The sequence below is a fragment of the Amblyomma americanum genome, chromosome 6 (assembly GCF_052857255.1).
Source record: "Amblyomma americanum isolate KBUSLIRL-KWMA chromosome 6, ASM5285725v1, whole genome shotgun sequence".
NCBI classification, from domain to species: Eukaryota; Metazoa; Arthropoda; class Arachnida; order Ixodida; family Ixodidae; genus Amblyomma; species Amblyomma americanum.
This window is the reverse complement of record NC_135502.1, coordinates 81,536,075-81,551,802: the sequence shown is the minus strand read 5'-3', so window position 1 is coordinate 81,551,802 and position 15,728 is coordinate 81,536,075. Positions and strand designations below refer to the sequence as shown.

General features: G+C 44.6%; 1 protein-coding gene across 5 annotated transcripts; it reads left to right on the top strand.

Annotated features, from left to right (window-relative positions):
* The first annotated feature begins 521 nt into the window (after window positions 1-521).
* On the top strand, window positions 522-14,633 carry LOC144094804 (uncharacterized). 5 transcript variants are annotated; one of them, XM_077628696.1, is made up of 8 exons: window positions 522-639; window positions 2,009-2,095; window positions 2,326-2,381; window positions 3,801-3,896; window positions 6,745-6,792; window positions 10,766-10,783; window positions 12,038-12,085; window positions 14,492-14,633. In XM_077628696.1, the coding sequence occupies exons 2-8, from the start codon at window positions 2,011-2,013 to the stop codon at window positions 14,516-14,518; spliced, it is 378 nt and encodes a 125-aa protein (XP_077484822.1). In that variant the 5' UTR covers window positions 522-639; window positions 2,009-2,010; the 3' UTR covers window positions 14,519-14,633. The 5 variants fall into 5 exon arrangements, with proteins under 5 accessions (XP_077484822.1, XP_077484825.1, XP_077484824.1 ...); XM_077628697.1 differs by lacking the exon at window positions 522-639 and adding an exon at window positions 653-790; XM_077628699.1 differs by lacking the exon at window positions 6,745-6,792.
* The last annotated feature ends 1,095 nt before the right edge of the window (window positions 14,634-15,728 follow it).

Below are 15,728 nucleotides of genomic sequence, written 5' to 3'. Positions count from 1 at the left end.
CTTATCGCTCCGCCGTCGCATTGCCAGCCTGTCTTTATTTCACAAATTCTTCCACAGCCCTATGCACATCGCACCTTATATTCTTCTCACAGCACGCATACCTCATCGCACCAGCCATCACCTACAAGTTGCCCGTCCGCGCTCACGCACCATCATTTTTTCTAATTCGTTCTTTCATCGTGCAGCCGCAGACTGGAACGGCCTTCCAATCAACGTTGCCATCATAACTTGCCCACGTCTTTTCGCTGAAAATGTAAAAAACTTTCCTGCTATTGTGAATATGTGCTTTTAATTGTTGCCACCTCTTATGTAACACCCCTCTTTTGGGGCCTTTAAGGCAATAAAATGAAATGAAATGAAAAGCTGACATTTACTGAATATTTAAGCCATGTGTATGGAAGCGAGCTAAATGCACAAAGACGTGCAATAGCTGTGCTCGCAAATAGTCATAAAAAGTTCATGTCTGCATTCGTATCTAAGCAATAAAAGCTTGCGCTCTGACGCTAAACGCACGAGAGACAGCAGTTGTTTGAAGCAATATCAGCCGACCATATGCCATAGCGTGACTTCCTTGCTTTCTGTGGCTTAGAATCACCCTTGAATGGTGAGAGTACCGGCGACGACCTCTTGAAGACGCGCGTAAGTTGTTAGGGATATTTAAAGTCAATGCTTGCTCTGTGAATACTCGGGTGCAGCAGGACTTCCTCGCACGCAGACATCTTGACACGCAGATCGATCTCTCTTTACCAGGATTTGAATTTGATTAATTTAACCTGAAGACGGGCCTCAGGTTAGTGAAAATTTTTTGTCTGAAGGTGGATTCAGAAGAGCGGACTGGATCACGGAGGATCCACGCGGACCACCCACCACGTCACGAAAACGTCACTCCTCTGAGTGACTGTCAGCGTCCTGCGCTCACTCCTCTGAGTGACTGTCAGCGTCCTGCGCTGAGCTCGATTGGCAGCGGCACTCTCAAGGCCACTTAGAGAAGTTCCTCAAAGGAGTGACCTAGAGCTCGCCTGAACCCACCTTTACTAACGACAACATCATCCTTGTTTTGACCCGCACTCCTGATACTAAACTGGACGAGTGCAAAAACATAGCACCGCAGTCAGACTTGACGGTACGACGTGAGCATTGGACATGTAATGAAGTGATCCGGCGTTCTCTGTGATGAAAGTGAAAATATTTTAAAGAACACTATATGTTCTTTCGCTGTCTCCTAGGATTTCTAATCACCCTTTCAAGAAAACTGCAAGGCTCCAGGCTTTGAAAAGTAGTAGTTACATACATACATACACGAGATATCCTTTCAGGGGAAACTTTATTAAGCACTAAGACTGGTTGTGTTCAAGCAGCGTGTTAAGAAAAGAGGTGTTTGCACACAGGGCTTGTACACAAGCTTACATTATCTGCAAAGACGTCCCCCCCCCCCTCCCCCTCCCCACCCCCGCCTTCCGCGCACTTTGCTTTTAATGACAGCCGACAAACGCTATTGTAATATAGCGAAAGCACGGAGAGCTCAGATACCGATGTTGCAATATATACAGATCATGACGCCTTTAACCGCGCGAAACTGGACTACTTCATTTTTTCCAAAAATTTCTTGCAGAAACTCTTTACTTCAACAAAACTTCGTAAATTCTCGGTTAACACGAAACTTTTCATTGAAACGAGATCCAAATTTGCCTTAAAATGCTTCAGTGTATTTTTAGTATCGACAGTTTCATGCATCTTGCATGCTCTCTCATCGCCTTCAAGGACTATCATTGAATGAATTTACAGCTCCATCGTTCTCTGCTCGCTCAACACATTCACTCCTCAGCACCTTTTGCGCAGGCTTTATTTTCGCTGCCTTCTCACACAACCGAACACCTGCTCACATGAGCAGTATACCGATGGTGAAACGGGTCATTAGCAGAAGTGTCTTCACTGTGGTGTAAACGACTTTCCCGTGTAGGCAATGGTACCTTCGCCAGAACATCTTTTTTCTCCACCTCTTCTTCAGCAATGACTCGAAGCGGCAGCAAGTGGATGGTGGCTGGGCTGATTGCGTACGCCTACAGCCAAAGCTCCGTCCAAAAGTGCGACTACGGTGAGAACCAATCCCCTTCCAAACACGGGTTTCAGGCATGGTGGGAAGGAAGAAATCTAGCACTGAGACTCATCAGTCTTGTAGTGATCGTGTTTGATTTGCGTATGCAAGTGTGTCTGGTCGATTGAAACAAGAGAGCTGGAAGAACTTATTAAAACGCTCATTACATTGAAACAAGAGAGCTGGAAGAACTTATTAAAACGCTAGTTACTATTGTACATATTTTTCAGACAAGCAAGAAATAAAACAGCTCATTCACTGCGCGAAAAGGCACTTCGACAGCATGGTAAGGGATAAATCGTTTGAGTCCGAAATGTCTCATGTTCTCATGCTTTAAGCTGTGCGCACGATTTCATAACTTCATCTATGAATTTCTAATTCTCACCTTTTCCACATATGTAACTCGTATTGTGAAATATTTTTTTCAACAAGAAGCCATACGTTTCTAGGGCCCTTTCAGTGAGGTCTGGTCTTTTATCAAGCAATTTTCTCCACTCCACATTCCTGGTGATTCTAATGACGTGTGCACTTAAGAGTGTGAAATCTGGCAGTGCATTAATGACAGTCTTTTTTTGTTTATTCATGCATGACACCGTTATCACAATCATTCCTGCTACATACCTGTTGGACGTACAACACCATAATCGAAAGCTTTAGGAGGTGTTTGAATTCTGCAGCCTCAGAACCTGAGACTGACATCGTCTAAAAGGCTTCTACACAAACGGCTGGTCGGGATTGCAATGAATTTGGCACAGCGGAAAGAGATATATATTTAACTGTCGAACTTCAATCGAAATTAGGTGGTGTTAACACAGATCAACTCCTCAAAATGAAGCAGGCAGAAAAGTTGTGCATTCCTTCTTGAGAACGAAACGCGTAAAAAAAATCACTGAAATGAGCATCTTACTTTGCAAAAGTAAGCTATAGTAACATTTATTTTTTTCGCACTATTTTGAGTTGTGTTACAGAGGTTTTGTAGCATTTATCATTGTGGTGGGGAAGGAGTAGGCGAAATTAATGGTTAGCTGTGTAGACGAGGCCACGCTTTGTCGTTCGCGCAGAAATAGTTTAGAACGAAAAAAATTGGCAGGGCCTTAACTTGGCTAAACCTGGAATTCAGCGAAAATCAAGCACGCTTGCTAAGCGTCTGAGGCACGTCCATGGCAGCTCCGCTGCACGCTCGCGACAGCTGTTCGATATATACCCACATGACCACGTGGCTATGATGTGCTATCACATGGTCATACGGCACCCCCATCATATGTCATCAGGCGGCTTCACATCACCCATCGGATGTTGTTAAGGTCAAAGGTGAACCCAAATGTCACCCAATGTCCAAGGTCAAAGGTCAGAGGTCAAATAAAGATAATGGGTCAAGGTCAGGTGTTTAGGGTTCGACAGCATAAATGTACCACGTATTGTCATACACGGCTACCGCGCTTGGTCTGAAGGTCGTTCAAAGTCATTCTCCGGCATACGCGACGACCACTTTACCTAGCGTAGTGAAGCTTTTCGCTTCAATGATCTATGCTTTTACCATTCTCCATGGCAGCTCTAACAAAGAAGCATAATCTACGAGTTAAACACTCACCCCAGGCGCAGTTAAAGTTGAACAAACTGCTTGCACGACTATTCGCGAGCCTTGTTGTTGAGAACGGATTGATAACAACAGCCAAATTAGGTGCTTGTCTGTTTTGATTTCCAGATTTTGAGGAATGTTTCGATTAAGGTGACTAGAAAGATTATTCACGATGTGCTGCGACGTGAGAACGTTACCAGCGGCTGTAGAGATCCTCATGTGGTGAGTCCAGTGCACGCGCTCGCACTGTCGTTATTGATGGACAGCGGTGTTGCATGAAGAATTGACAACGGTTAGGCGCTTTGTACTTGTCTAAGCAGAGAAAGCTCATGGGTATGAAGAACGCCGCAGTGCAGTAACTTATGTGGGACTAAATTGCAGCGTTGCTAGAGCAAAAAAAACGTTTGACAGAATCGTGTACGCAGTTAAGAAGTTTTAGGTGGGCGAGTGATATGTTTGGTACGCTTCACTTGGAATAAGATATTAAGTAGTTTTCGTCACATCAGTATTCACCAAAGAAGACATTAGCGCATTCCCTGACTTAGATATAATCCAAGATATTTGCATGCCTGAAATAGTTATTAATGAAACTGGTATTTTAGCTTTATTAAACAATCTTAAAATAACTAATAGTTCGGATCACCTCGGTTTCAACAATAAGTTGCTGAAGAACACATCCCAAAGCATTAGCGCTGTGTTGTCCTGTTTGTTTTCGCAATCATTATCGCACGGATTAATTCCTAATGACTGGCGGATAGCCAAAGTAATACCTATATTTAAATCAGGTGAGCGTTCCTCTCCATTAAACTATCGACCCATCTCGTTAACCAGCACTGTTTGCAAACTACTCGAACATATCATTCACAGCCAAGTCATCAGCTATCTCGAAGATCATAACATTATTTTCGATTATCAGCACGGTTTTCGCAAGGGATTTTCTTGTGATACTCAGTTAGCTGGCTTTATTAATGACTTACAATTATCACTTGACGCGGGCTTTCAGGTCGACGCAGTGTTCCTGGATTACTCAAAAGCTTTCGATCGGGTTCCTCATCAAAGACTTCTACTGAAACTAGCACAGCTTAATATACACCCTAACGTGCTCGCTTGGATTAAGGACTTTCTGTCATCTAGAACTCAGTTTACCTCCGTTAATAATTCTAACTCTTCCACTGCTAATGTGACATCTGGGGTACCACAAGGAAGCGTGCTAGGGCCTTTGCTTTTTCTAATCTATATTAATGATTTACCTGCCTGTGTAACATCTAGACTTCGCCTTTTCGCTGATGACTGCGTAATTTACCGTAACATTACTACAGACAGTGACCGCCAATCTCTACAATCTGACCTGAACGCAGTAAGCTCTTGGTGCTCATCATGGTTAATGGCAATAAACGTTTCTAAAACTAAACTAATATCTTTCACTCGCCGTACAGCTCGCATTCCAACCACTTATATTCTAAATGACAATACTGTGGAACTAACATCAACATACAAGTACCTTGGGGTGCACCTTCAGTTTGACCTAACATGGCATCACCATATCGACCTCACCCTAGCATCTGCTAACCGCTCACTTGGTTTTCTTAAACGTAACCTCATATACGCCCCTATACACGTTAAAAAGCTTGCTTATATAACTCTAATACGCCCTAAAATCGAATATGCTGCGGCCATTTGGGACCCTATTCAAGCCTACGTTATCACTAACATTGAATCCTTGCAAAACCGTGCTGTTCGTTTCATATTTTCAGACTACTCACCCTTCACAAGCCTTTCAGCATTAAAAAAACGTGCCGAACTGGAAGATTTGTCATATCGCCGTAAACTTGCTCGCTTAACCCTTTTCCATAAGCTTTATCACCACCCATCCCTTCGCCGTGATTTGTTTCAGTCACCTGATGCTCTCTTTCCACGCCGTGATCATTCTTTCAAAGTTAAACGCGTAAACTGTCATTCATCGTCTTATGCCAATTCATTTATTCCCCGTACTATCACTGAATGGAATAGTTTGCCATCAGTCATCGCCACAGAAACTGACAATAAAAAATTCCAAGAGCTTCTTCGCTGTGACGGAAATGTGTAAATGTTTGCTGTTTTTGTTAGTGTTCAATTTTTCTTTGTGTGATGCCTTATGTTTTAATTAGCGTTTTTTTTTGTTACACTTACTTGTTGAAATGTATCGCGATTACTTATGATTGTACCCCCCCCCCCCCCCCCCCCCTATGTAATACCCTCTTCTGGAGGGCCTTTAGGGGTAACTTGAATAAATATCAGTTTTAAGACCGCACTTATTTCAATACCAGACACTACAATGCATGGGGAGCGTGGTTTATAAATTTGCAGTGGATAAAACGCATCAAAAGCCGCCGCGGTGGCTGAGTGGTTATGGCGCTCGACTGCTGGCCCGAAAGACGCGGGTTCGATCCCGGCCGCGGCGATCGAATTTCGATGGAGGCGAAATTCTAGAGGCCCGTGTACTGTGCGATGTCAGTGTACGTTAAAGAACCCCAGGTGGTCGAAATTTCCGGAGTCCTTCACTATGGCGTCCCTCATAGCCTGAGTCGCTTTGGGACGTTAAACCCCTATAAACCATACCAAAACGCATCAACTGAAGAAGCCTAGAAGTTCTTAACTCGATACTAATATGGAAAATCAGAAGTTTTTTCTTTTTTACTTTCACTTGAAGGCTACCTCCCATGCCAAAGTGTGCCCCTGCGCTGGAGCTCCACAAAACTCACTTTCGACTTTTTTCTCGATTTCATAAAATTAGTAAAGAACTCTTTCTGTATGCTAGATTTGCGGTGCCACATAGCTCGCAAAATATAGTTGAGAGGGACCAAATCGTGGTGGGGATATGACATACGATTCCTTATTTTATGCCTCAGCACGGTGATTTTGTTGGAGCCGATCCTTTGCTTCCATTGCACCTTAATGATGAGTGGCTGCATACTGTTGCGTTAAAATATTGCAGCATCAGAAATAGAAATTATGAAGCAGTTTAGACTGCGACTTGCTCTATTATACTGTACATCTACATTATTATTATTATTATTATTATTTCATGCAGATAGCAGCAATTCAGATGAAGGTGTTTCTCAACTTCACAACTAACATGGTGCGTTTCCTACCATTTCAATTCTAAGCGTTTCTGTTCTGGATAGTAGGCAGGAGTGCCTCGGTTGGCGTACAGTGATGCTTCTTGCAAACCAGCGCAACGGCTCGAAGCCAAACAAGGAAGGGACAAACACAGTGCTGTGTTTTTGTCCCTTCCTTGTTTGGCTTCGAGCCGTTGCGCTGGTTTACAAGAACCATGTCTGACCAACTCGCCCACCAGTTCATGTTGTACAGTGATGCGCTCTTCCCTTATATGCCTGATAGAGGTCTGTTTTTTGATGATGATAGGGAACTTTAAGGCACAAGGGCATCTGCGTTCAAAGAGCGCCATGGCACAAGTGTTTTCGTTTGCTCAAGGTGTTTTCGCGAATTTCTCTATCAGTTCCATAGAGCAATACCGTGACGCTACATTGAATTGACTTGGAAAAAACAGACCGGCTCTGTATTGGACCCACATGTAAAGAGCTTTTGGGACACGGCGAACAAATACCGGACCTTATATTTTTCAAAAAAAATTTGATTCTATCTGCGTCACCAGAACGTCTACATGGGGTCATTCTTCAGATGACATATTGGGGTGCAGAAAAGCTAGACATTTACGTCAGTGTCCAAGGAAATGAACCGATTCCTCTTGAAAATAACTAAAATACAAGGTTATTTTGGAGGTTATGTTGATATGGCATATCTATACTGTGCGAAATACCCGCCCTTTGGTAACGAATTAGAATTAATTTGGGCTAAAAGAGTTACTGCTTTAAGTTTGATATTCCACAGATAAGGCGAAATGCACGTTAATGCGGGAATAATGCATTGCGCTTTCAGTAACAGCTAGCATAGCTATACAGTGCCCTCAAGGAAAACCACTTCTCTATGTCACACACACACACTCACAAACAGCCACGTACACACTCACCACACACTAGCGTACATATGCACTCAAGCACGCACACATATACACGCATGCACGCAGGCATGTTCAAACACACGTGCGCTCGGACACGTTGCAGTTTTGTCATGAGCGGCATTTTTTTGTTGTTTTTGAGGCAAGCATTCTAACCATCGTTTGTGCGCCTTGAAAACTAAGCAAATTTGAAGGTATTGTTCTTTTTTTTATTCGTGATATTTGCGATAAGGCATAATGAAAAAGGGAGAGGGGATATGGGAGAAAGAAGAAAGAGTGTAGACAAGCCTCGTGTGTGTCTATCCACTTTATGTTCTGTTCGTGTGTTTTATTTCAAAAATATGTCAGTAGTGATAGGGTACGGTGCTTGACTATGCCTAAAACGAGCACAGATTGGAGAAGCCGCACTGGCTTTCTAGTTCCGGCGGGAGTAACTTTGGAAGCTCGTTCAATCGAGCCTTTATTTTCGCCCGCGTGCGTCTTTCGTTCTTTCTTCCTCTTTCGTCCCTGGCGCCGTTCCACCTTCATGCTTTACTTTTAAGTATGACAAATGGCCACGGAGAGAAATGAGGTGAACCGGATGAAAGGAAGGATATCGGCCTGCTGTGCGAAGTGGAACAAAGCATAAATTATTCATTCGTCATCTTGTGGGTCTACTACCACGCTGTCCTGAGGGGCTTCGAGCATGAATGTTGGTGCATCGCGGGCATGATAAGGGGCTTGAAGTCAACGCTGGTGGCCGAAGGGTGGTTTGTACACCACATCTGGGTTCATTTCAGTCTGATCGAGATGTAGGGAGTCACTTGTGCTCTGCCTTTGGGGGCTAGAACGTCAACCGTTCTTGGAAGGCCAGCGGTGATGGGAGGGACCATGCTGAGCCATTTTGTCCTAGTTGTATATTCTTGCACTCAAGTTTTATGCGAGATTTTTTGTTGCCCAATATTGTGGAGGACTCTTAGGAGACGTAAGGGCGGACCAGGGCTGCAGGCCTGCCGCCGAGGTTAGGTTGGCAGTCTACCTTTGGATTTCATGGACAGCTTTCTGTGGCCGGCCTCTTCACTGTGCCTGTCCTGCTGTGGCCCCACCTTTACTGCAAATGGATAAAGATGCGTTTGTCTCTGAGCAGGGGGCTTCACACCTGTTCATTGCAGTAGGAAATAGCTGATATGTGAGACCGGGAAATAGGCTGTTTGAGGGCTTCTTGGCCGTTGCTGTAGTATAGTCTTTCTTTTTGGCTACTCCGTAGATATAGCCGCTGTGGCAAGCGCTACCCGGCTGAACGCCCTCCCGGTAACAGCAGAGACTGTAAATATCATTCGCGTATCTCATTCACACAGTAATGAGCTACCGGTACATTTCCGACCAAGCACTTGTTACCTTCTGCCCGGGTGACTGTGAGAAATAGACTGGTTTCTGCGACTCCTACCGGGAGGGAGAGCGTCGTGACCTCAGACAAGTGCTGATATGTCCTTAGAGGGGTTTGTATAGCGTGTTGCTGTCGAATCGTAATTTGGAGGCCCGCACGCCTTAGCTTCTCGATGAATACTGCGACGATTAGACGCCTTGCAGCCCCAAGTCTTACTATGGGTTTTACGCAAGTTTCGTTTGCCCCAAGTTTTCATACCTAGTTTACTGTGTTTTAGTCGCCTTTTGGGTATGTGCTTGCCATCACTACATGGCTCCTGCTGTAGTGCACCCGTACTGCCAATGCCTGCTCATGTGCTGTGAACAGTGGGGTGTTGTCCAGCTGCGCATGCGGAATACCCCGTGAATAGACCTGTTATACACCCTGTTGCCCACTGCTCGGATAAGCTTGCGCCAAGGTAGGCGACAGTAGTGCGTTGTTTTGAGGGTCACCTCGGTTTCTCGCATCAAAAGGATGCTGAGGTAGCTGACTCTCTAGATCTCAATAATTCAGCTCACATGTGTTGGCTTGAAGCTCTCGACACTTCCTACAAGAAAATGCCGGTGTATTTTCGTGAGAATTTGGAACAGTTACTGTTCATTTCTTGGAGGCTGGCCAGAGGCGCATTTGGAAAGGACCTCTAATCGACGAGCAATTTTCAGTGATAAAAAAATAAAAAATAAAAATTTTCTAAAAAACATGTGAGCGAAGATATGACTGCCCCTGGGGCAGTCTTTGCAGGCGGAGCTGTGCCGATGCGTGTCGTGGCAGGTTCATCTCTGAGGCATTGAGTCATTGATAGATGTTATGATGATCTAAACAAGACCTTTGTTGTTCTGCTGGAATCTACCTAGCCGGGGACTTCAAGAAAAGCCAAGAGGAGGCATCCATGAGGGCTGACATGTGCTTGTGCGTGCTACTCATTCTGGTGCTTCTAACGGGCTTGTAGTTACGCAGCCTGCCGAAAGCCTTGTAACAGGATGGGAAAATCTTTCCGCCTGGCACCGTTGGTTGTGCGCGTTTTGGTGCTGGTGATACATCGTGGGCTGTTTCCCGTGAGTGTGGCCGCAAATGGATGAGAATCCCCAAAACATGCTAACGGCTCTTTGCAGGCTTGTACCTGCGCTCGCATTTACTGGTGCTTGTGTGCTTATTGACAAGACTTGAAGGTATTTTAGGTGAAAATAAAAGATAATATACGAAGGGAGGCAACTTGTTTTAGTGCTGATACGTTCGTTTCAACTCACTTCCATGGCACACACGCTCAAAGTGACTTACGGGGCTTGATTTAGTCACTATAGAGCGGCTAAGTGTCCAAGACACTCAGCCGATAGCCGCGCGGCTACATGTGCGTAAAAGTGTCCAGATGTCTATATAACAGTGGTCAAGTGTCTCTAACCTCTGGATTTCTTGGTTTTTATCCTTCTTTGTGCTCAGAAACCTGCAGTGCTGGCCCGTGCACATGACTTTATCAATAGTATACGTTTATTCTTGCGTAGACGAAATAAATATGTTTGCAGGAAGGACATTTCTTTCCTTGCATATGTGTCATTTTTCTCCTCGTTTTTGTTGCGTCAGTGTTAACGTTCAAATATTGCAAAGCAATTGAAAGCGACGCCCAGCCTGCTGTTTTCTTCTAACCTCCCCTTAATTGTTTTGCTCCGGCAGCGAAATTCGGACTTGAAGGTGAGTGATTTATGTGCTTATTGCTCCAGTTTTCCGCAGGTGTTACAGCAAGAATGCTGTGAGCGAAAAAAAAGCAGGCAAAATAACGGGTGCACTTTAAGTCTATATGGCCGTAAGAATAGGCTCTCGCTATCTAGGTTAAGCAAGCCTACGGCTCTACATGCGAATTCCAGTACTCCGCAATTCTTACGCTTCCGCATAGTTCGTAGTTCCGCATGGGTTCCAACTAGTAACTACGACTTAACTGGTGCTTCGGTTTTAAATGCCTGGTTAGAAAAGTGGAACTGTGTTACAGTTGCAGAAATCAATAACATACGTGTGTTCCAATTGAACATAGAAAGTTCTATGGCGAACAGTGCTCCATGTATGCGTGCATCTGAGGCATTGTTATGCATGACATCCTTCCTCTCGGAGTTCAAGTACTTAGTTGACAGCCGTACTTGATAGCTGAACAAAAAAACACGTGTCGCCTGGGAGACAGCCGTTTTATTTTTGCCCCGTGTGAAATATTTTTGTGTTTTAGCGCATTGAGATATCATTCCTGATTCTTTGAAATAGAATAGAAAAGAAACATTCCTCATCAAGTTATGCCTTTTTATAGACCGAAGGAAGGTAAGGTTCAGCAGTAATTTGGCGGGGAAGAAAATATAGGCATAAGTTGCCGAGGGCCGAGACCACAGAAAAAAAAAGGGAAGGGGGAATTTTTTGCAGGTGATGACTGTCTACTAAGCGGCCCATAAGAATGAAAAGTGGGAACGGCTATGCTCTCTCGTTTTCGGCGACCTTGTGAACTGAAGAGCCGTTGGTTGTCATTCTGCGGCTCCGGTCATCGGTCACTTAGGCTAATCATTTTTACTCGCCATTGTACCATTCCATGCCGGCCCACACCGCACTCTTCAGTGCTTGAATCGGTAAGGCCCACCACAATTTCATCACTACAAAGGACCGACTATTTACAGAAGTCATCTCGATCTCCCCCCCCCCATTCTTCAATATTGTCTTAAGACAGTGTTCTAACTCCAGGCCAGCGCGTGAATGAGAAAGTGTTCGGTTCTCTTTATTCCTGACAGGTTAGTGAAGAGGGACTGCGAGTTGGGTGTGTTTTAACAGATTCATAGTTTGTCCTGTTTCCTGCTTCCTGTTCGCGCTGCTTTTATTTCTACATTGTGATCCTGAGGAGGTCTCCTGCTCATCTCACGGCGTGAGGAAGAAGAAATTATAGAATTTTGACAGAAGCTTTGCTTTTCCTTCCAGCTGCTGCGAAAGGGAATCAAAAAGGGCAAGACCATGCAGCAATTTTCCGTGAGTATACGGTGCGACTGAAGGGGAGAAGCACTTCCTAAACTGTGTCAACATAACCGACAGCAACTCTGGCTTCGGCCAAGCTGTGCAAATCCTGCAGCACCTTCATGTTATTACTCAGCCGCAGAAATTACCGACTTTGGCCTTTCCTTCCTGTAAATTCCCGCGTATAAAGAACAAACAGTTTATACCAGGTGCGGATGCGAAGAGCTGCATGCTACAGGCTGCGCTACTCCAATTTCTTTTGGCCTACTCAGCCGATGAATATTTACAGCGCACTCGCATCTTCACCGATGGATAAAGTTCCCAGCAGACCTCCTCCTGCAGCCTTTATGTGCCCTCAACAAGCAAAATGCTTTCTTATCACCTGCAGCAGAAGACATCTTCCACGATAGCACAGTATAGCGCTTAACGTACTTGAAGAAGCTGTCTCCTATATCCTGTTCCAAACCCCTGGCTGAAGAGTAATTTTGACGTGCTTCAAAGCAGCACTAGAAACACTATATAACCTTCTGGATAAAACCAATCACCAGCCAGTTTTTTCCGACATTGCTTATCTACATCACTTGGCTGCTCTCGCGGGCCACTATACGTGTAATTAACATTTCAGTGGATACCAGCACACTGTGGCATTCTAGCCAAAGAAAAAGGAGATGAAACAGCCTGGAAGCGTTTACCACATCAGAGGGGGGAAGAGGATTTTCTTCAAAAAATGGGATGGGTCCCGGCTGGCCAAAAGATATGCCTATGAAGTAAAGAATAGGCTCTGAACTCACTGTCACGCCTTACCCATTGCTCCAATCAGTCCATCAGTCTACCCACATTTCAAATTTAGACTACCACCCTTTCTTCCACTTCATATGGAAAGTGTTTATCATCGTCTCCGTCCGAACGCCGCATTTACAATGATTGCAGCACCGCTTAGGACAAGTGAACCGTCCGCACTTCCAACAATTTCGGCTTAATGGAAACACTACAGCATATTCTGCTTGATTGCCTAGTGTATGCCGACGAGCGCGCGTTCTATGAACATTGTATGTAGCAACTCACTCAGGTGCCTGTAAGAGTGGCATGTGTGTCAGGACCCTTTTCCTGAATTACCTGGCGTAGACATGCAATTAAATTTCTTATTGCCTACTTAATTGCATGACGGTGGCCTACTGGACAAACCCTAATTTCTCCGCTAATCTCACCATTATGTGCTCTTCATTCTTAATGCAATGAACATTCTTATCAACTTTGTAGGACACTGCACTTCATCACCTAATATTTCGTAGCATTACTCGTTGATGGAACTCAGCCAAATTCAATTCCCATATATTTCTTCTTCTCAATACACTATTTCATTTTTCTTCTTTAACTTATCAATGTCTTTATATTACGCGCCTCTCTCCTTCCGTCTTTTTATTTTCAGTTTGCTTCCCCACGCAGTGCAGCATGTCAGCCAATATTTCATGCCGGTTAAAACCATTGCTTCTCAATAAACGGTTTCTCTTTGTCTCCGTCACCTTTAGTTCCGAGACAGTCAAGGTTTGAAGTCTTTGTTCTTACTCGTGTGTTTCGTCCAAATGCTGCACTGCAATGTTTCCTGCGAATTTAATATCATCTTTATTTCGTTATCGAGGCCTACCCGATAGTTTACCAGCGCCGATACGAAGAATTCGCATTTTTTAACGGTTCATTTTATTTTAATTCAATTTGCTCCTCTGCCATTGGTCACTGCTCACGGTGAATTGGTCCACCGACTGAAGAGTCGCAGGCGTAAGAAAAATTCTTGGGCTCGACGACATCACCTAAACAAACAAGAGCCAGTTAACGCAAAAGGCATCGCTGGTGATTCCGTACTAAAATTTAGTCGAGCGTTCGATGTCATCTACACCCTCCTCCTGTTTCCTGGTTATCTTAAAATAAGTGAGAAAACAGAGTCAATAATTGTCCTAGTTTGTAACGTATGAGAAGGGCGTAATGTTACGGTTATAAAGCGGCTTTAAAAAATTATCAAACGTTTTCGCAAGGGGATGAATTTCCTCGCATTTCGATTAGCACAGTGACCATAGATTTAGCAAAGTTACTCTGTTTATGGTAGTTTCAACGATTGTAGATGACTGTGAAGCCTAGTTTTAATCGTAGAAAAACCGACGTCGTGGGGGGCAGGAATAGACGCGTCAAGTTTGAAAGGCCGCGAAGAGCACCGTTGTATTCACAGATCATCTACGTTTACATTTGTAGACATCTGACAGGCAACGCCTGGGCCGTAAGAAAGCGTTCTTACGAGGATCTCGCGTTATCGAGTGCGCGCGCAGAATTTTAAAACATGCTCCTCGCATGCCTGCGGTAATTGTAAAATGCTGGAGTGATTACACCTTAGTCGTGTCGTAATTCACTGCAAAAACTGTATTCTTTCAGGACTGCTTCACTCATCTCTACGAGTGACCTGAAATGAACGTCAGAAATCAATAAGGACCGATTGTTCAAGATCCAGAGCGGCGCAAGCTTGTCACGCAAAAAGCTTGACGTGAAACTCACCGGCAGATTAAAACATTTTGAACACAGCAAGTGCATACAAATAAATAGAAAGCATAAAGAACAAAAATAAAAAAATAAAGTTCAGATGATATTCTGCACGGCAATGTGCCACTCGCCTTTTTTTTTTATACAGGTGATGTGGAGATAAGCCATTTCGAGCTGTTATTGGGCATAGTGGTTGCCTGAAATGCAATGCACTTTTTTCTGCGCTGGTCAAGCACCTAGGTAGCAGCGGATACCCTGCAGTGACGCGTGCAGAGTCCTTTCCGCACAGCTTTTTTGCTCAATGTTTAATAGCGCCTTCCCTTTCAAGCGCTTCCTTTACCGCTATTGACGATTCTTAATCTCCGCATCACAAAGAAAGAGCTGTTCTCATTCTACACACGGTAAGAAGAGCGCGCTGAAAAGAGACAAGGTTGATCGAAACAGATCAACCCTGAAGGCCGCATTTTTAGCTTTCCTCCATTGTTGTGTTTTGAACTAATGACTATCACTTCTTGCTCTGCGATAGCAATCACCCCCATGCCATCACCAGCAATGCTGACATGCTGAGCACGCAGTCGGGGATTCATTCTCTCTGGGGAGCGTGTCGTGTCTCCAAGCCGACAGGAGTAGAGAATTTAGGTTAAATTAGCCATTAGTTTCAGAGCGGTAGCTGTATTCCTGACGTAGAAACACAGAGAACGGCTGGTTCCGCCAATTTCACCTTCAGGCTCTGCCAAGGTCAGGCCCCGCTCGGGCCGAACGGCGTAAGAATCAAGGAGTAAGAAACATTGTGCGGCCAATGGCGCGCCTTTCGCATCTATCGTAGTGAACAGCGCCTCTCAGTTAAGACAGGAGAAAACTCCATAAGCGCACACGTGCGTTGTCTCTTTGTTCCTGTGTTTGTCTGTGGTTGAGCGTGTTTAGTGTTGGTTTCTGTGTTTGGTCTCTGGCGGTTCTTTTCTAAATAAGCCCTACGATTTGCGCATGTTGCATGCGCTGCTATAACTCATCCCAATAAACCGTTTCTTTTGGAAGCCTTTCTTCGCTGTTTTTCTCGTTGCCTGGCGTGCCATCATCATAACGAGACATCTGGTGGCGGTGCTCGATGGCCGTTCATGTACCGAACACCCCC